Source organism: Acipenser ruthenus, chromosome 42 (genome assembly GCF_902713425.1).
Source record: "Acipenser ruthenus chromosome 42, fAciRut3.2 maternal haplotype, whole genome shotgun sequence".
Taxonomy (NCBI): Eukaryota; Metazoa; Chordata; class Actinopteri; order Acipenseriformes; family Acipenseridae; genus Acipenser; species Acipenser ruthenus.
Genome location: NC_081230.1, coordinates 6,237,646 through 6,257,710, shown reverse-complemented (window position 1 = coordinate 6,257,710; position 20,065 = coordinate 6,237,646). Strand labels below are relative to the sequence as shown.

The window sequence follows — 20,065 nt, the reverse complement described above, 5'->3', positions numbered from 1 at the left end:
AACCACTGGAGGCAGCCCTTTGAGAATGTGGTGTGGAAGCTCCTCTTGCCAGTGTTGTGATTGAAGTGTGTGTCTCCCCAGAGCATGGGCGGTCCTGCAGGGTACATCCCGATGACTCCCGGGACAGCGGGAGAGCCCTCCAGACAGGTAGGAACCGAGACCCGTCTGCCTGTCTGTCTGTCTGTCTGTCTGTCTGTCTGTCCCTCTGTCTGTCTGTATGTCCCTCTGTCTGTCTGTGTCTGCCTGTCTGTCTGTCTGTCTGTCTGTCTGTCTGTCTGTCTGTCCCTCTGTCTGTCTGTCTGTCTGTCTGTCTGTCTGTCTGCCTGTGTCTGTGTCTCTGTCTGTCTGTCTGTCTCCCTGCCTCTCTCTCTCTGTGTCTGTCTCTGGTCACTAGGAGTGCAGTAGAATCACAAACCCCATGACTTGGGCTCTTTTGTTTTCCATTAAGACCTCTTTTATTGAGAAATATCTTGGTATCCCTGAATATATAATGAACTCTTTAAAAACAGGACAACGATTTTAATAAGAGACCTCACCCCATTTACTAGCAATACCACCAATACATGCAGATAGGCTGAGTGGGATATTTGGAGGTCTGCAATGGTGATTGCCAAGACAGAATGAATGGCGCACCAGTCTTGATTGTCTATATTTAGTAAGCTAGCAGGGTCAAACAGCTCATAAATGGCCCATCCCAAAGCATCACAAGCATGCATGAGTCCCACAACCCACACATTGTAACTGCTCCCAGAATGCATCAGATCACTCCAGTTTTAGGCACATTTTACAAAACGTTCTTCAATAAACCCTCCCTCACAGTGTTTCACTCAAGAAAAAAAACTCCAGTTCAGCCACTGGTTCCAGTGCATGTTGGATTCCCTTGTGTTCGCTCAGTCACGTGTTTCTCCTCCCAGGTGGTGTGGCCCTCGAGAGGCCGCTTGGACTCGACCCGAACGCACTCGGAATCCTCGGAGGGGCGTGGCACGGCGTCGGAGCTGGAGATGAACGAGGACGGCTCATTGGCTGGGAGCCTGCGCAGGGGGCGGCGCCGGGAGGACAGCGCCTATCACTCGCAGCGCATCAGTCTAATCAATCCCTCGGAAACAGGGGACCTGGAGGAGGAGGAGGACCACAATGGATACGTCATGCCGGGGACCTCCAGCACCCCCGAGAAAGGTACTGAAGGCATTAAGCTGCAGTGTCCCACAATCACAAAGCATTACTGAAGGCATTGAGCTGCAGGTGGTTTTAGCTGCTGGCACACAAGTCTCCTCCCTCCCTCAAAACATCCACCATCGTGATGCTACCTGCAGGATCAAGGGGAGCTAATACCATACCTAACTTATTTTCTAAACTGTAAAGGGAACAGTTTTAAAGTAGTGTTTACAAAATAAATGATTCCATTATTTAATAATGTTTCTCCTTGTTTGCTTTCCAGAGCCCCGCTCGTCCTTGTCGGGTTCCCGTGACGACGACAGTGAAGAATACGAATACATGAACAAACAGAGCCGTCTGCTCTCGCTGTCACCACGCTGCAGTACTGCCGAGCCACCACAGGGAGGCGCTGCTGAGCTCAAGCAGAGCAAGTCTCCACGCTGCTCCACCTCCAAATCCCCAGCAGCCCCTGCTGAGCAACAGAAACAAAAAGACACTGTAGGGTACGAGTACATGGACACCCGCTGCGTGGTGCTGGACCCCAAGGAACCTCAGAGTGCCACCTGGCGGAAGGAGGACCCAACAACAGCCAAAGAGGAGAAAGAGGAAGACTATGAGTACATGAACAAACAGCCCAGACTGACCAAGTCACTGAGCATGCTCCGAAACTCCAGCAAGCCACAGATGGAAAGCGAGAGGACTGGGAAAGCAGCGTCAGTGGAAGATTTGGGTTCAAATGGTCCGGAATCGGAAAACACCGCCCCGGATCAGCAGGAATACGAGGAGATGGACGCGTTCGCACTTCCGGAAGACTCGGAGGATCACGGCATTAACATGACGCCCCCGGAAAAGGCGCCGGAATATCAGAACTTTCCCGAAACGGAGAAAGCGCGCGAGAAGGGCCGTGTGAACGGGTTTGTGAAAATGCGGGCCGGTGCTAGGGAGCAGGATCACTCCTTCGATAACCCTGATTACTGGCACAGCCGACTCTTCCTTAAACCAGATGCTGTGCGAACGTAGGATAAGCTAACCCCCTAAACTCAGACCAGAAATCACACTGTGTTTGACAGCACATGCTTCTCTCTTAATTCACATTAACCAGTTGACTGTTTGCTGCTGATTAAGAACATGAGTGTTTAATCTAACAGAATCTAACGCTGTGTGTTTCTAGAGTTGTAGGTGTTACGACTTCACCTGCTAAACTGTGCATTGGTTTGCAGTTCCAATGTAACAGAACCACAAGAACAAGAACGATGCTGTCTTGGTTATGGACAGCAAATATATCTGAAGATTAAGGGGTTCATTCTCCTGCTGAATCCTTAATCTAGCACCATCTGGTGGGCAATTGATGAAATGTTTAGTGTCACTTGTGGACAAATATTGGAACTGCAAAGTCTTTTTAAATAGGCAGACAGTGCTTAAGACTGCAAATTCTTTGAATGAGATTTCTGTTAGAATAAATGCCATGTTATGACTTTATAGGCAAAAATCCAATTTGAATTTACAATGCAACCCTGCTCTAAAATGGACATGTCATGTATTGGATCATTATTAGCTGGTCAACCTGCAAAAAGGGAAATAAACTAGAGGCGTCTATGGCTTCCAGTTCAGGTCGCCTCCAGCTGGAACTATGGGGTGTGTCCTGTTGGTAAAAGGGGTGTGGTTAAATGAAGAGAAGGGGTCAATATCGCACAGACCAACATTTATTCTACAGCCGCTGTTTCAATTAAAAACCACTAGAGGGTGCTGTGGTGCACTAAATACTGTAGTGCTCTGCAGAGTTCACTTAGCAATGAAGGTGCTTATTTAGTGAAAGCCAGGCAAATCAAACTGTTAGTAACTGTTAGCGGTACAATTGAGGATGGCCTTAATAGTTCATTGTGCCTTGCTCAAGTGGAAACAGAGTGCAGTTCATGTCAAGAACAAAATGAAGAATCCAGGTACAGAATGACAAACTTTTCATTTTCTGCTGCCTAAAGTGGAGTCCAAAGCATAGGAGAGAGTGCCACACAGTTTACAGAGCCTCGTGTTCAACTACTGTTGTTCAGTTCATACCCACTAGAGGGTGCTGTGGTGCATTTACTACTGCAATCTCAGGTTCAACTTCTTTAATCCAAAAGATATTTACTTAGCCAACACCTAGGGCATTTGGTTGAGCTCTGACCCAAATAGAGACATTCTTATTTCTTTTTTCCTTTTTTTAGTGGGTTACATTCTGATGTATAAACATCAGCACTGTACCGCAGCACATACAGAGGCATCAAGCTGCTCCTTATAGTTTTACATTGGAATAAACACAAAAGCCAGTCAAACAGATCAATACTGGAGCGTCTCAGAACCTCTCAGAATGACTGCAGACATCATAAGGCAACAGTAAGCATAAAATTAAACACGAAGACGGAACCTGAAGCTACAGCAAACTTCTGTAGGAATTCTAGAATCGTGATGGCACTCCTACAAGCATTATAGAGCCCTCTGCAGGCTGAGGAATGGAACTGCACCTAATTGAAGTCTCCCTTTTCAGAAGCTCTGCATTTCATGTCTGCGAGATTTAAAGTTTCTATTGTATGGTATATATTTTTTAAACTGTCTGAACACTGAAGCCTCTCCTGTATTTCAATTGAGGGCTGAAAGTCTTTTAGAAATGTTTTTTTTTTTTTGTAAATATTTTTGGATGTGTTTGAAGTGTAAAAACCAGAGAAACTATACACTCACTGGTACTATTTCAAGTTCAAATGAGAATTTCTTAAATACAGATCCTGTTTACAATCAGGGTTCAAGAACCAAAGTACATCTGAACCCTCTTAATAAATCACAGAATCCCCTAATCCTCCCCTGTTGTTTTCTGCTTTCCATTTCCTGTTGAAGATGTAATGACAAATGCTGTAATCCCTACCCTCACAAGGAATTCAGCCCACAGATCCAGACACAACACTATAAGCGGATTTCCTGTCTTGTGTCCCAGGTAATAGGAACTCCTATTCTATGCTGCCAATTTTCAGGGTCATGAGGTGGGGTCCTATTTCCTGTAACACAGGAAGGACGTGATCGTCTGTCAAATGTATAGAGTTGTGGTAGGGACGGACTGACTCAAAGTGAAAGTCAGAGAGACAGACAGCTTAAAATGGAACGACAGGAAAGAACGAAACACTTTGCTATAACATCTTTCAGCTGTAATCTGTGTTAGAATGTACATTTTTTAGGTTCATGCTATATCCCGTATGCTGTATTAAATAGCCATTTAATCACTGTACTTTTACACAATGTGATTTTTGTTTTAGGGTCACAGCTCCACTGAAATGAAGAACGCTTTCTATGCTTTGATTATCGTGCTGTGTGTGTGTGTGTGTGCGTGCTGCTGTGCCAGCTGATAATCTTCATTTGATAACCAAAGACATGGGAGTCAATCAGGCCTTCTATAGAATACATCTCTGGAAATAATCGTATCAATTCATAGTTCAGAAGATGTCCTTCATAGAAAATAATCATTTCACGTGTCAGACTTTGCTTGTGCATTGCAACGGAAAATCTCTGTAGACAAGCATCAAAGGTCCTATTAAGGTCATATTGTGAGCTTTCTGTTTTTATATACAACTGAGTTTTCCAGAAATGCTACTTTTTAATCCTTGACTTGGTCCAACAAAGGCTTTCATCTAAAACACAGAGTTGTGATGTGGGGACTAAACAGTCCTAGAACCAGTAAGTTAAATACCCAGGTAATCAAGGTAAATGTAGAGTATGCACCAGCATCATCAGCGCAGGGTGTTGCAAGCAGCTGATCAGGGCTTCACTATGACTGGTGGAATTCTGTGATGAGATGGAAGTAAAGTTTAACAAGTAAAGTGATATAATGAACTACTTTAAGGTCTGGTTTAATGGGTTTAATTAAACCATTTAGAACAGGGCTGGAACAAAGACCAGGGGTGGAAGGGCCGGCTTTGGCTAGCCCTGTGCTTGTTAATGCAACTTTGTGTTAATTATGAATGCACAGCGCCCCCTGTGCTTGTCCACTGTCATTGCTTTCACCGTCTTTGCTTTTTGGCCCTCAAGTGACTTTATAAGTTCTTGTTTGATTCCTGGGTGTCTAATTTATATTCGTCTTCCACTGTTCACCTTCCAGTTTGTTTACATTCCCTGGTGTGTGCACACAAGCTTCTACCCTCCTTGTAAAGCCTTCTTGCCACTCTATATGTGAACGAAGCTGGCACGCCCCTGCAGCGGTGGGAGGTTACAGATTTCATCTCTCAAGCTGCAGATATGTTTTTGTAATGAATTACTGATGAATTATACAGGAAACACAGGCAGAGCTGATATTTTCAATGTATTAAAAGCTATTTTAAATCTATGCACTTCACCTTTAAATAAAACAATGCAATTCAAATGTAATGTAGCAAAGTGATATATATATTCTGTATATACTGTATATGATATCATAGAATGTTATGGTCACTGCAATGCTATGAGGGGAGGTATTTACTATAAAACATTCCAAACCTCGGCAGTGCTTCAGAGATGTTGAATCGCATCCCTTACTGTAGAGAATTGGCTATCAGTTGTCTGTCTTCTTTCAAAAATGTGGAGTTTATTACAGAAGAGAAATATGAGCCAGCGTGTCAGTCCTATCTGTAATCCACTCTGTAAAGGACTCGTGGTTTGGGGTGTCGTTACTTTCGTTTATTCGCTTTGTGCAGGCAGGGCCAGCACAGGTACTAAGAGACACCGACACTTTACTGTAAGGTGTTTTAAGCACACGCGAGTGTTTTTTTTCTCTGTTTAACAGGAATAGGAGTATAATAGACAGAGTAAAACACTTTGCAAGCAGGCACGTGGAATCATAGCTCAGCTGATATCTGTTTTTTGTTTTTCTCAAAATGATTGTTTGTTTAGTTACCTCTGTGTGTTTCTTTTTTGAGCTGAATATTTTGTATGGAATACATTTTAAATAAATATTTGACTTTCATCTCGTGGTTAAATACTGAATAGCTGTCCAGTTTTTTTCACGACAATATTATTAGAACCCCAGCCTTGTTTTACACACACACTCTTGGTTAGAGCTGAGGAACTGAGGGGCTGAGGAGCTGAGGAGCTGAGAGGCTGAAGAGCTGAGGGACTGAGGAGCTGAGAGGCTGAGGAGCTGATGGGGTTGAGAAGCTGAGGGGCTGAGGGGCTGGGAGGGAAGCAGTGTGTCTCTAGTGGTTAGAGCTGGGCTGAGGCCAGGGGCTGAGTAGCTGAGGGGATGAGGTGCTGGGAGGCTGGGAGGGAAGCAGTGTGTCTCTTAGTGGTTAGAGCTGAGGGACTGAGGGGCTCAGGCCAGGGGCTGAGGAGGTGAGGGGCAGACTGGCTGAGGTGCTGAGGAGCTGAGGGGCTTGGGGGCTGAGAGGGGCTGAGGGGCTGGGAGGGAAACAGTGTGGCTCTAGTGCAGGGGTGGACAACCTTAGTCCTGGAGAGCCACAATTCAGCAGGTTTTATAGGTAACCCTTAATCATCCATTTCTGAACAATGTAAGTTGTTCAATTAAATCAGGAGTGGTCGGCTCTGATCCAGGACAGCTGCAGGGTGTTCAGGTGGTTTTTGTTCCAAATGATCTCTAAATTACTTCATTGAAGAAACCTGCTTAACTAGTCAAAATGAAATTGTTCCAAGTCTTTAGAAATTGATGATTAAGGGTTATCTAGAAACCCTGCTAAATTGTGGCTCTCCAGGACCAGAGTTGGCCACCTCTGCACTAGTGGTTAGGGCTGAGGAGCTGTGGGGCTGAAGGATGAAGAGCTGAGAGACTGAGGGCTGAGGGGCTGAGGGGCTGAGGAGCTGAGCGGCTGAAGGATGAGGAGCTGAGGGGCTGAGGGGCTGAGGGGCTGAGGAGCTGAGGGAGGGAGGTCTAGTGTTTAGAGCTGAGGAACCAGCACATACATGCCACTGATGTAACATATTTAAATGTACATTGTAGAAAAAATATATAATCTTGCCAGTAAAATGTGTAATGGAAAACGGAAAAATGACAAACAGAAAAAAACATTAAAAAAAAAAATCTATTTCACCTCAATCGTAAATTCTCGCCACAAATGGTAAAAAACAGTACTATAAATCCAATAGTAACCTGCGAGACAAAAGACATAAATCACTTACAACTATTCTGTTCAATACGTCGTTTAATATAAAACTACAAATCCCATAACCTCTAGCGACCACGTCGACAGCATGAGACTGGCTGCCTTTCAACCACGCACGCGTGAAACCGCAGGGCGCCCCTTGCGGCAACTGGTAGTTGTAGTTTTATGGTATAACTCTTTTCATTGATATCAACGGCAAGGAAGGGAGACAAAAGACTACAGCGCGTGCCATGATGCCATGCGCCAGCCGCTGCGGCCTGCTATGTGTGCCGCGTGAGTGAGTGAGCGAGCCGAGGGAGCGAGCGGACTAGTGGGGACTAACGGGAGCCGCGAGACTGAGTGTGCTGCCTGAGTGAGAGGCAGCGAGAGACAGAGAGAGAGAGAGACGCGGAAAACATGTCGGGAGACGATGAACAACAGGAGCAGACCATCGCGGAGGACTTGGTCGTCACCAAGTATAAAATGGGGGGTGACATTGCAAACCGTAAGTGCCCTAGCAGCGGTAATAATAGCGGGGAAAAGGGGTTTGTTTCGTAGCGGGGAGACGGGCCCTGTCAGAGCCGCCAGCCTCCAGCCTCCCAGCACAAGCTGCCATGTGCCGGCTGGAGTGGCCGTCAGATACCAGGGGAGTGTAACTAACTTGCCGGGCTTCCAGTCCGCGCTGCCGACTCCATGTGTTTCAAATACATGCATTACAACCGCGTACGCACTTTAAATTAAAGTTCTAGCATCGAAAATATTGCTTTTTTATTTTTTATTGAGGACGTAAAACTCCCCCGTATCTCCCCACTCTGTCGCATTTATTATCGTGCTATGGCTTCTTAAAGAATTGTTTGTTGTTTGTATTCCAGTTAAAATGCGGATTTGTATTTCTAAGGTAATTTCTTTTAGTTTGTTTGTTTTACATGTGTCGATTGAGATAGTCCGCTAAACATGTGGGAGAGAGATGACTTGCACGCCTCTGCGTAAACCGAGATAAGCGGGGGAAAACGCTTTTCTGAAACGGTTTATCCGTGTTTGTAACGAGCTCGGTGCGTGGGCCAGGTTTATGTCACTCACGCACAAGTTAAAACACACGAAAAGTTTTGGGGAGGCGAAAAAACCACACTCGCTGTCACACTGGCGTGCTGCCATTTCCTTCATTTCGTGACGGTGGCTTTTCTTTCCCTAGTACGTAGTCGTGTAGTATCGGATATCTTTAAATACACGACCTGGCTTGAAGGTCTTTTCTATTGAATATCATGGCTTTATAGTTTGTTTTGTTTTAAACATCGTGGCGTAATTGTCCAAACAATGGTCTGTGATTACAAAGCATGTGAAGTGCCAACAGTCTGCAGGCAAGGCTCTTGGTGGGACCGGTTGCTTTGCTAACATGTGCTGTATGGAGTGCGCGGCTGACTGCTCGATCCCCATCGGTCACGATTCTTTATTAAAATTGTTAGAGATTTTAAACCCGTTTGTGTGAACTCCATTGGGTCGAGAAGTTGCCCAGTAGAGCCCTAAAGTCCTGTCTTTGTGGTTGGTGGTACTGTGTGCTACCAGTCTGCGTGGACGGGGGTAGATCCGCACGTTTTAAGAGTTAAACTTTATTAAAAGCAAATGCATTTCTGCGTGTGTGACGAAAGATCTTGAAAAAAGTGAGCGTGTACATTTTAAAATAAAATAAAGAAATTCCAATATGTAGTGTCTTAATGTTTATTTTTACTTATATAACCAAATTCATTTTTTTGCAGTATGTTATGTAATATGCATGTGATTATAATGTAAAAGTGCAATTTCATTGGTCGGTCTTGTAATTTACCCGAGCAGTACAGAGTTGTTATAATCATACACATGTTGGTGTGTTCTACAACTGAAAACCTGATTTTACTGCATTTACTACTTAAAATCCTCGTTTTTGTGTTAAACTTGTGAATTAAATTAATTCAGGATTGCATTTTTAAGGGAGGAAATGTAAATGATTGAAATAAAAAATGTCTCACTGGTGACTATTTGTCCAGTTTATGAAGTGGCTGAGCTAAGCTTTGGATTTTGGCTTGACTGGCAATTTAAAGGCTACCTTTAGTCGGACTAATTAATTAAATTCATGATTTCACTTTCCAACAACATGAAGGCGTATTCCTCAAAGTTTTAAAATCCTTTTTTCTGCCCTTTGCTTTGGTACCATTTTAACACATCCCCATATGTGAGGTTTTCTCTAAAAGAGCCATTGTACTGGACTAAGCCTACGGATTCTCCTACAGCCTTTTCTAACCTCTTAGTAGTCTAGAATGGGATACTCCACTTCTAAATAAGAAAGCCCTGATGGGATCCTTTGGACAGCCTCTGTAGTTTAATGTGTTTGTAATTATACTTATACTCTGAGGCTAGTTAAGCTCATGAGTAAAACCCGTGCAACTGGAGTCTTAATTCTAGACCTGGTTATGCTGGTGCCTAAAGCCCTCAACGTCTTTCTGAAGTGAGGTGATCATACTCTGGTGCCTGGTTCAGTAAGGGTTGTGAAACTCTGTAGTTCTGTCACAATGGCAGTATATGGAAGTTACTGATTCCACTGCTTGTAGTAAATCACAGATGTAAGCCAGTTAACAAAGGCAGTGTCTTGATCTCAGGAGGACCCGGTGCTGCCCTGGCCATGCCTGCAGACAGTGACTGTGATTTCCCGTTTCTCTCGGTGCAGGAGTCCTGAAGGCGGTGGTGGAGGCAGCAAAGGTGGGCGAGCTGGTGGTGGTGCTGTGCGAGAAGGGAGACGCCATGATCATGGAGGAGACAGGCAAGATCTTCAAGAAGGAGAAGGAGATGAAGAAAGGTGAGGGGTTCTGGCATCCCAAGGGGCCACCTGAGAACTCCCCTGTTTCTTTTGAAAGTGTTACGTTTCCAGGGTGTTTTAGCGGCACGGACCACAGTTTGAACGCTTTCCCTTTTATAGGAGAACGTGTTTTTTTTTTTTTTTTTTTTTTTTTTTAAAGAATGCAATTGAAGCATTGCTCAGGTTGCCTCAAATCCTTTGTGTGTGAATCTGATTTTGAAAACGCTTCATTGTGTTTTAAAGGGTCACTTGTTTTATTAAACTAATTAGTTTTTCCTCTTGCAGGCATTGCTTTCCCCACGAGTGTATCGGTCAATAACTGTGTGTGCCACTTCTCCCCGCTCAAGAGTGACCCTGACTACGCCTTGAAGGAGGGAGACCTGGTCAAGATGTAAGTGCATCCCTGCAACTGGGGAGAAAGAACCGCATGCTATCAACAGCAAGAGTCATGTTAGTCAACAGAAATGTAAATGGAGATTTATTTCTTCATCCAAGTGCAACAATTCATAGCTGGCACAACACAAACTGACCACCAAAGCTGCCCTTGCTGCTTGCTCAGTACAGTGTTGTCTGTTATGGAGTGTGCATGTTGGTGTATTAGATTAATTTACAGTGCTGCAATGTTGAAAGGGTTATGTCCAAACATATGGTGGTATTTCTATGTCTTCAGATGATTATAATTATCAAAGTGCTACATTTTTAAATACAAAGAACAGATTAGTTGAATTCATTTACCATGAGCTGCACCGACCCCTCTCATCCAGAACGTTTACAAGCCATGTTCACCCTGAGTTTTCATAGATACTCGTATCGAAAAACCCAACTCGAGGGAGCACTGTGGCTGTAATTGTTGTTATATCTAATATAAATGCTGTAATCGACAACCCTGCATTTTTTACTAAACAGAATGAGACGTCCACGTGGGCCTGTGTCTGTCTTTCAACCTGTCCTCTGCCTGTGTTTAATTCCCTGAGAGGACTAGGCTGCGTTCCAGAGTTACACTTGAGTTGAGTTGACAGTGTTTTGTCTCTTCTACAGCGACCTTGGTGTCCACGTTGACGGCTTCATCTCCAATGTGGCTCACAGTTTCGTCGTGGGTGCGTCCAAGGTACGAAATAAGAGTAATTGAAAACCCAGAGCTGTATACTCGAGCAATGCTGATTTCATGCTACAGAAAATAAGTATGTTCCCATTACTGTTCTAAAATTTTTTTAAAAAATCACAATTGACACTAGAGCTGCAAGAAGCGATTATTCAGATCAGGCTCTCCACAGGTGAGGGTCATTAGTGTTGAGTAGGATAATTTACCATTCCAAGTGAAGAAACAGCTGCTTGGGTTTGTGTGGATCGCTGTTCTCCACAGAGTCTAAGAAAAACCAATCAAATCCAAGCAGCTGTCTCTTCACTTGTTTCACTTGAAATGGTAAATTAGCCCAGTGAGTATCAATGACCCTCTCCTCATTGTCAGTGCCTGATTTCTATGGGAAGCTCAATCCGATCTGTTTGTGAAGAATTAGTTGACGCCTATCTTTGCACTTCCCAAGCCCCCTGCTCAGTAACACTTTCTTGGGTGTCTAGTGCTGACGATGCTGTGTCTTGCTTTATCTCTGGTTTCCAGGACAACCCGGTGACCGGCCGCAAAGCTGACGTGATCAAGGCAGCTCACCTGTGCGTCGAGGCAGCGCTTCGGCTGGTCAAGCCAGGCAACCAGGTATGAGACGAGGGGCGTGGGTGCTGGAGTAACAGCTGGGGTGGGGACGATAATTGCAATTTAGATTTTTTTTAATTTATTTAAACAATTTGAAACTGATGTTTTTTTTTTCCCACATCTCTTCAGAACACCCAGGTTACAGAGGCCTGGAACAAGATCGCGCAGTCCTTCAAGTGCACAGCTATCGAGGGTAGGTGCTAGCTGCTGCTCACACAAATGTAGCTTTTTTTTTTTTTTTTTTTTTGTAACTTGGTTTGTACGATCAAGTTGAGATGCGACTGCTCTCACATTCAGGATTTAAAAGATAATAATGTGCTCTTTTCAGGCATGCTGTCACATCAGCTGAAACAGCACGTCATCGACGGGGAGAAGACCATTATCCAGAACCCATCCGACCAGCAGAGGTGAGCAGCACCCACACGCCCTGCATTTCCAAAGCCATCTGAGACACAGACATGTTTGCAGGGTTACAAACGCCTTGCACCTCGACTCCCAGTCTCGCATTGCTGCAGTCATGTCACTTAGACGATTCAGTCGCCTTGTGTTTCATCAGTACTGAAACCCACTGGGTCTGTCTCGGGTTTTGGTATGACTGTCTGTTCTGTGTGATTGTCTGCAGAAAGGACCACGAGAAGGCAGAGTTTGCGGTCCATGAGGTTTATGCTGTGGATGTACTTGTCAGCACCGGAGAGGGCAAGGTAAATGCATATCGCTGCTTATTCTCTCGTACACATTGTGGAGGCGCGCGCAGATAGGGAACCGCCTGTCCAACTGTGCTGAACCTTGGTAAGGACGTTCTTTAGCACAATGTAGGGAGTGTCAGAATCTGGAGCTACGTGAAGGTTCCTGTTAGTCTGCAGAGACGCATGTAGAGAACTGCTTATCCGATTGTGTTAACCCCTCTAGACACACACAGGAAATGAGTGGCTGTTCAAACAGTTTCTTCTTAAAATACATTTGAGAGTGACTCGTATCATGAAGGATACTGGCAGTTTGGATTAGCAGATCCAGCCTATCGGTACATTTTTAAACCCTGTTTTGTGCCCCTCATTGCAAAAATAAAGTTAGCATCATTTTATTGGGGATGTTAGACCCTTGTACCTTCAAGGGTTAAAGATGTTATTTTAGCACAAGTTATTCAGAGTGTTAGACTCTAATGATGTTTGGAGGCACCTGCATGTCCGTAAGTCACATGTTTTATTTCTTCATGGCAGTCTTCTTTTTCACTGTACCAGTGTCTGCAGTTTTTTCTATTTACGTACTTGTTTGTGAAAGTTTCTGTAGTTTTTAATGTGTTCATTTTTTGTTTGTTTAATTCCAGGCAAAGGATGCAGGCCAGAGAACCACAATCTACAAGAGGGACCCCTCGAAGCAGTACGGTTTGAAAATGAAGACGTCTCGCGCCTTTTTCAGCGAAGTGGAGAGGCGGTTCGATGCCATGCCTTTCACTCTCAGGTACCACGTCCCGTCAATTCAAATGTGGATGAGCGTGATACATAGGGCTTCTGTTTGGTTTTTATTAATTTCATTTTTCCGTGCTTATTTTGAGCTATTTTCAAGTTTTGTGTAAATCGTTTTTTTTTTTCCAGGGCTTTCTCTTTTTATATACTGTATGAAATTATTGTTTTCAGTTACTTTCCAAAGTGGGTTTTTTTTCTGTCCATATGTGTAGTAGTAACTCGACAGTACTTGCACACTTAAGATGTACCTTCTTTCCTTTGCTGTCTTCCACAACGAAATCCTTATGGTCACAAACACATTCTTATGGGTTTTTTGTGTCTAGGCATTTTTTAAATATTTTGCCACAATTTGCAGTTCTCTCAAATCCTGCGTCTCTTAACTGTATCCGACGAACAAGCCTCCCTTGATTGTAGTCTGCAATAGAAATGTAGGAATGTGCTGCCACTCAGTAGTTGGGGTTGGTTTAAAGTATTCAGAGCGAATCAGTGATAGATACAAGCCAGGAAGGAGGGACATTGCCTCGCTGCACTGGGAAATGTAGTTTTTTTTTAGTAACCATTGCCACTGTTTTTCTGGTGTTTATTGGCTATAAACCGATTTCATTTTTTTTTTTTGTATCGGGTGTTTTATTGGTTAAAACCGAACATCTTAAACCTCACAGCCAACACTTGCCCAAATTGGATACAACATTAAATGGACGATCCTATACAGAAAGTTACTTGCTTTTGTCTTTACTCCTTTTAAGGTGATATCTTGTTTTAGTGCTAATCGTGTCTGTGAAAGCAGCCAAAAGTCTTGAAGGCTTTTTTTCTATTTTATTAATCATGTCATTGTTCCGAGCCAAGACACCAGACTGCACCAAACCAAGCTTTTACAGAACAATCTTGATCCCGATATCCATTAGAAGTGTCTGGATGATAAGTGATTCTCTTGTTTCTCCGGCAGGGCGTTTGAGGATGAGAAGAAGGCGCGGATGGGCGTAGTGGAGTGTGCCAAACACGACCTGCTGCAGCCCTTCACCGTGCTGTATGAGAAGGAGGGTGAGGAGGCTCTGTCCTTGTCTGCCCCCGTTCCCAGCACAGTTTCCTCGTCTCCGATAGAACCCAGTTGCATCACTCTGCCTCCCAGTATCCTCCCATACATGTCCTGCCTTGGACCAACAATATTCAAAAAAATATTTTATTTAAAATTGCTGGAAGTATAATTTGTACTGTAGTACAGGAAAAAAATAAATAAACCTGGTACCTCATCGAATGACCTGTTAAAGAAACGAGAAACCTACAGAACGCGTGTTCTTTATTTCAGACCTCATTTACGCATTGCTTTCCTTTGCATAGCTTTGTGGTAGTCATTTTTCGAAATCCTATTTGCTAACTAATATGTACACGGTCATTTAATATGATAAGTGTGTCCAAGCACTACTTAATAGTCCCAAATGCTGGCATAAATACCTGTGAATTAGAGAAGTGCTCGTTAATGTTCTCTGTCTCTTGCTTTCCCCTCTTTGGTCTCAGTAATGTCTTGGTGTTCTTCAAGTGTGGTCCTGACTCCTTGCATGTCGTATTTTCCCTCTCTACAGGAGAGTTTGTGGCTCAGTTCAAATTCACAGTCCTTCTGATGGCAAACGGGCCCATGAGAATCACCAACGGCCCGCTGGAACCCGAGTTCTACAAGTCAGAACACGAGGTGCAGGATGCGGATCTCAAGGTAGGGAGAGTTGGGTTTGCAAAGGCCTGTTTGATAATAGGATTCAGTTAAACCAATTGGAGGTGTAGTAAGCTCCTGGCACATCCAAAACCATGCGAGATACAGGCATGTTAACAGGCTTATAAACACCTTGACTGCTAACCTCACATTGCTGCAGTCATGTCACTAATACATTTCATGAGTCCATCGTCTTGCATTTAGACATGATCATAAGTACCAAAGCTCATTCATTCACGCTTTAATAAAAAAAATAATAAAATAAACTTAATTAGCATAACTTCAAGTATCTTATTTTACAATTATATACATTCCCAACTGTGAGGCTCAGGTGGAGTCTAAGTGCCTGCTATACAGCTCTGCAGTGTTAAACTTCAGTTAGTGTTTAACTTAGCAGTCTTGGATTGCATGTTGTTTGCCAGCATATCATTAGCTCTGACGCAGCTGTGCTCCAATACAGAAGTGATGTGACGACTCCTCTCTCCCCAGGCACTGCTGCAGACCTCAGCCAGCCGAAAGACTCAGAAGAAGAAGAAAAAGAAGGTAAAGAAGTCGCATTCCGCCCTTTTTTATTGTTGTAGCTCACTGGAGTGTGTGTCTGGTTGTTTGTATTTTTATTAAATAACTGGCTGTAAAAGGATATATTTTCTAACACTTTAGTAGTAGGCTAGTTGCTGTCAGCAACGTATTGTATGTTTCTTTGGTAAGCTCAGATCGCTCATTTCATACACCTGCATATAGATGACAGAAAAACAACGCTGAAAAACAAACCAGTCTGTTTATTTAGTAGATTATATGGGGGCATTGCAGCTATGGCCAACAGTTTTGCATCACGCCCTATAGAATTAATAATGTTACATTGATATATTGAAATTACATATCGCTTTGTAGTTTTCCAAAAACTGAAAAATCTAACATGAAATACTGTACTACTATTGGTAGTTTCCGGTAGACACTTCAGATACCATTTTGTAGTGTCTCAGATTGCATGATAAAATATCAATTATGTTCATATAGGTTTTTTTTTTTTTTGTTTGTTTTTTTTATTTATTTATTTTTTTTAATTGTCTGTATCCTAATACTCTACTAGGTGATGCACTTTTGGCCATATTGTAAATTATATTTGAGTGCATAGCCTACGGTGTGGTACTGACAGCTACTGCACCGCGCAGTGCATACCGCTCCTGTGAGTCCGGGTGCAGACTAGCGATACCACTGTACCGTGCAGTGCATACCGGTCCTGTGAGTCCGGGTGCAGACTAGCGATACCACTGCACCGCGCAGTGCATACCGCTCCTGTGTGTCCGGGTGCAGACTAGCGATACCACTGCACCGCGCAGTGCATACCGCTCCTGTGTGTCCGGGTGCAGACTAGCGATACCACTGCACCGCGCAGTGCATACCGCTCCTGTGAGTCCGGGTGCAGACTAGCGATACTACTGCACTGTGCAGTGCATACCGCTCCTGTGAGTCCGGGTGCAGACTAGCGATACCACTGCACCGCGCAGTGCATACCGCTCCTGTGAGTCCGGGTGCAGACTAGCGATACTACTGCACCGCGCAGTGCATACCGCTCCTGTGAGTCCGGGTGCAGACTAGCGATACCACTGTACCGCACAGTGCATACCGCTCCTGTGAGTCCGGGTGCAGACTAGTGGTACTGCAGCGTGAAAATGCCCAGCGGTGCCGCGCCTCGCCTGTCTGTCTCGGGCTTTGTGCACATTCATAATGTGTTTAGTGACCCTCAGAAAAGCTCAATAGATGGCAAAATAAAGCATTAAGGGACCAAAAATGGACTGCAAATGCACTGATCACAAATGTTTAGTCCCATTTGAAATATGTTGGTTCCTGTTATAATAAACATTGCAGTGTTATTGAGATATTTCCAAGTCTCTTTGTTAGACAGATTGCTAACAGTGAGTAGCTCCTGACATTCAGGTAGAGCTGCAAGAAGCGATTATTCAGATCAGGCTCTCCACAGGTGAGGGTCATTGGTGTTGAGTGGGATAATTTACCATTCCAAGTGAAGAGACAGCTGCTTGGGTTTGTGTGGATCGCTGTTCTCCACAGTCTAAGAAAATTAACAAACCTCAAGCAGATGTTTCTGATTTCAAGTTGAATAGCGAATGAGCCCAGTCAACACCAACGCCCCTCACTCAATTGCCAGCGCCTGGTTTCTGTGGAGAGCTCAATGTGAACAATGTGTTCGTGCCTCACTACCTACAAGGCTGTCTAGTTTAACATCACTGACCCGACAACATTGTCTCTGCAGGCCTCCAAGACCGCCGAGAACGCTACAACCGGCGAGGGAGCAGAGGAGAGCGAGTCCGCGGACTGAAGGACCTGACGTCTGCGCCCCGAGAGCCGGCCTGCCCCCCTCGTTCCGTAGTGTCTGTACCGAACCCCGACTTGAAACGAGAACAACGACAGCCCCACTGCCACCTGCTTTTTTCTTTCTCTCTTTTCCCTTTCTTTAAATAGAGAAAAAGCAGCGTGTCAGACTGTTGGCATACAACACGTGCTCCTATCGACCTGTCCGACTGCCCTGCTCTGCAGCAGGGCAACAGTAATTACTATGAAGTTAATAACAACAGCAATGCGTACTAACCATCAGGATCTACTGTTTGTACTTTTTTTATATAACAGCCGTGTGTTTTACTAGGTGATCAGAAGTGACCCAGTCGCAGAAAAACATTGAGCTGCCGACCGGTGCCAGCTAAATCCTAAAAACAGCCACTCCACCCCCAAACTAAATCTGGGGAAAAAGGGACGAACTAGTCCTTCCTTTCGCATACATTGTGCTACCTGCTTGGGAATTGGGTGCAAGAGGTGACTACCTAACGAATACCTATCTAACTTCAGCTCCTGTCTCCTCCCAACCTACAAACACCACTCTGCTTTTAGTAGCAGTTAACTGCTCTCCAGTAGTGATAGTTACCCGTTACAGTGGCATTTCTTATATTTGCAAATATTCTGTAGGGTAAAAAGGCTTTTAAATTTATTGCACAATACATTTTTTTGGTTTAGTTTTCGTTGTGTGAGCTTTTTATCTTTAATTAGACAATGGTGTATAATCACCAAAACTAATGAGTTTGTGCAGAATTATGCTTGAATGTGAGCTAGTTTTTGTAGAGCAGATTGTTTACAAAGGGAAACTAATGTAGGCGGATGTGGCTGTGAACCTTTTGTACTTTTGTTCCGAAACGTCTGAATTGCTAACTTTGATCTTAATGCAACTTTTACTTGCGTTTCGTTTTATCTGCTGCATTCTACATGCCATGTGGTTTTGTAGTAACACAGAATTTCAATTGGAGGTTATTTTTTTGTAAAACCCAGTAAAGCATCGACGACATTGACACCCAAACAGCACTTCCCATTGTATAGGCAGTAGCCTGTCTGATTTAGACCAGGCTGATCTGATTTGCTTTAAAAATGAGAAAAGTCATATCCATAGTTTAATAGGTGATAAGCAGTTCTTTAAATAAGTAACTACTTAGTGGAAGGAAATGGCATTTAAATGTACAGTTAAGTCCAAACAGCTAAAATACATCCACGCCCCTCAATGAACCATCAAACTCAGGATACACAATATATTCTGTACTAGTGTTTTGTTTCTTAAAACTACTTCAATCCCTTCTGTGGTTGGCTGCAAAGGTGGTTTTTAACATCACTGTTTTATATAGACGCAAGCTTTAGCTAGTACTGGAGTGTGTCTCTGGTTAGTTGTAGCTGCACGCCTCCTCCTCGGGGAGGGAGGGGGGGGGGAGCTGCCTGGGTGGGTTAGTATTTTGGAGGGGGGGGGGGTCCCTGTTTCCTTTTCCTAGTTTTTTTGGGGGGAGGGGACTCCCGCTCTCGAAGGCTCTGTGTGATTATTGTGTTTGATAGGAGCGCCCTGTAACATCAGAATCTGGTTTTGGGTCATTATGGGGATTATAAATAAACTGAATAATGAACTTATCGTGACGTGTCTTGAGTGTTCTTTTGTTTGTTTATATCTTGCTGTGTTTTCCTTGGACTGTCTCCCCCTGTTTATAATTGTAGGGTCTGTAAGATGGGAACCTTGCCAACAAGTGGCATCCACAAATTCAAATTTTACAATGGAAGTGTTTCACCTTTAATGGAAATATTATGGTGTGTATCTGCAGAAACCAGTACAGTCTATTTTGCATCATCTTTGAAACATGCCATCTTTTAACATGTAGCACTTCCCATAATGTCAGACAACATAGTGAAGACTGAAGCTGTTTAGTGGAGCACACATAACAATGTGGATTTAACAAATTGGAATAGATTACATAAAACAAGCAAAATTGCACAAGTGGGTCTACACAGGATTTGATACGCTTGAGAAAATAAGAATGTGACCATAGACGAAAGTTAATGTTATTTTAGTCAAAACAAGTTTTTCTGCGTGAACAAAAATGTAGTTTGACTTTATTATTTTATATCTGCATCTTGTGTTGCGTGTTCTAGTGCAGTAGGGATCTTGTGGTACTTTGTGCAGTGCTATCACACATTAGAAGAGCAAACACATACACAGTAATCAAGCTGCAGGTTCAGACTGTATTATACAGGGGATCTGCACACGCGACGATTATTTAGTCGGGAACCACAGACACACATGTCAATGTAAAATAAACCACGCCTGCAATTATTTATTTCTTAGCAGACCCCCTTATCCAGGGTGACTTACAATTGTTACAAGAGATCACTTCATTTTACATACAATTACATTATTTTTTACATACAATTACCCATTTATCCAGGGTGTTTTTTTTTTTTTACTGGAGCAATCTAGGTAAAATACCTTGCTCAAGGGTACAGCAGCAGCGTCCACCACCTGGGATTGAACCCACGATCCTCCGGTCAAGAGTCCAGAGCCCTGACCACTACTCCACACTGCTGCCCAGTTCTAATGCACACCTCAGTGCTTGCTGGAAGAAACACAATAGGCAGTTGGCTGTTAAAAAAACAACATTATCTATCTATCTATCTATCATTGTATTGACTGAAAAACCACCTGCAAATATTACAAAACCAATAACAAACTGCAGGCTCGCCTAAACTAACTGAGTTTGTGGATGTGCATTTCTAAATCTGAATGAGTATGGTTTTGCT

The 20,065-nt window shown here is 43.7% G+C and overlaps 2 protein-coding genes across 3 annotated transcripts in view; both read left to right on the top strand.

Moving 5' to 3' along the window:
* The window catches only part of LOC117401044 (receptor tyrosine-protein kinase erbB-3), a 42,812-nt gene extending 36,684 nt beyond the window's left edge, over nucleotides 1–6,128 (top strand). For both annotated transcript variants that reach the window (XM_059011451.1, XM_059011452.1), the window contains exons 26-28: nucleotides 82–147; nucleotides 915–1,176; nucleotides 1,439–6,128. In XM_059011451.1, the coding sequence (XP_058867434.1) occupies nucleotides 82–147; nucleotides 915–1,176; nucleotides 1,439–2,175 (1,065 nt within the window). In that variant the 3' untranslated portion in view covers nucleotides 2,176–6,128. The remainder of the gene's footprint in view (nucleotides 1–81; nucleotides 148–914; nucleotides 1,177–1,438) is intronic.
* A 1,361-nt stretch (nucleotides 6,129–7,489) lies between these two features.
* Nucleotides 7,490–18,905, top strand: LOC117401118 (proliferation-associated protein 2G4). Its single transcript, XM_034001602.3, has 13 exons — nucleotides 7,490–7,749; nucleotides 9,943–10,071; nucleotides 10,357–10,462; nucleotides 11,110–11,179; nucleotides 11,690–11,782; nucleotides 11,909–11,972; nucleotides 12,108–12,186; nucleotides 12,402–12,480; nucleotides 13,104–13,237; nucleotides 14,189–14,283; nucleotides 14,823–14,950; nucleotides 15,437–15,490; nucleotides 17,220–18,905. Exons 1-13 carry the CDS (start codon nucleotides 7,662–7,664, stop codon nucleotides 17,283–17,285), a joined length of 1,185 nt encoding a protein of 394 aa, XP_033857493.1. The 5' UTR covers nucleotides 7,490–7,661; the 3' UTR covers nucleotides 17,286–18,905.
* Nucleotides 18,906–20,065: the final 1,160 nt, after the last annotated feature.

Excerpts from the sequence above, each read along its gene's own strand:
- LOC117401118 (XM_034001602.3), top strand. The coding sequence starts at position 7,662 with ATGTCGGGAGACGATGAACAACAGGAGCAGACCATCGCGGAGGACTTG. Across the intron at positions 10,463-11,109 it reads GAGGGAGACCTGGTCAAGAT|CGACCTTGGTGTCCACGTTG; the intron begins GTAAGTGCATCC and ends TCTCTTCTACAG. Across the intron at positions 15,491-17,219 it reads AGAAGAAGAAGAAAAAGAAG|GCCTCCAAGACCGCCGAGAA; the intron begins GTAAAGAAGTCG and ends TTGTCTCTGCAG.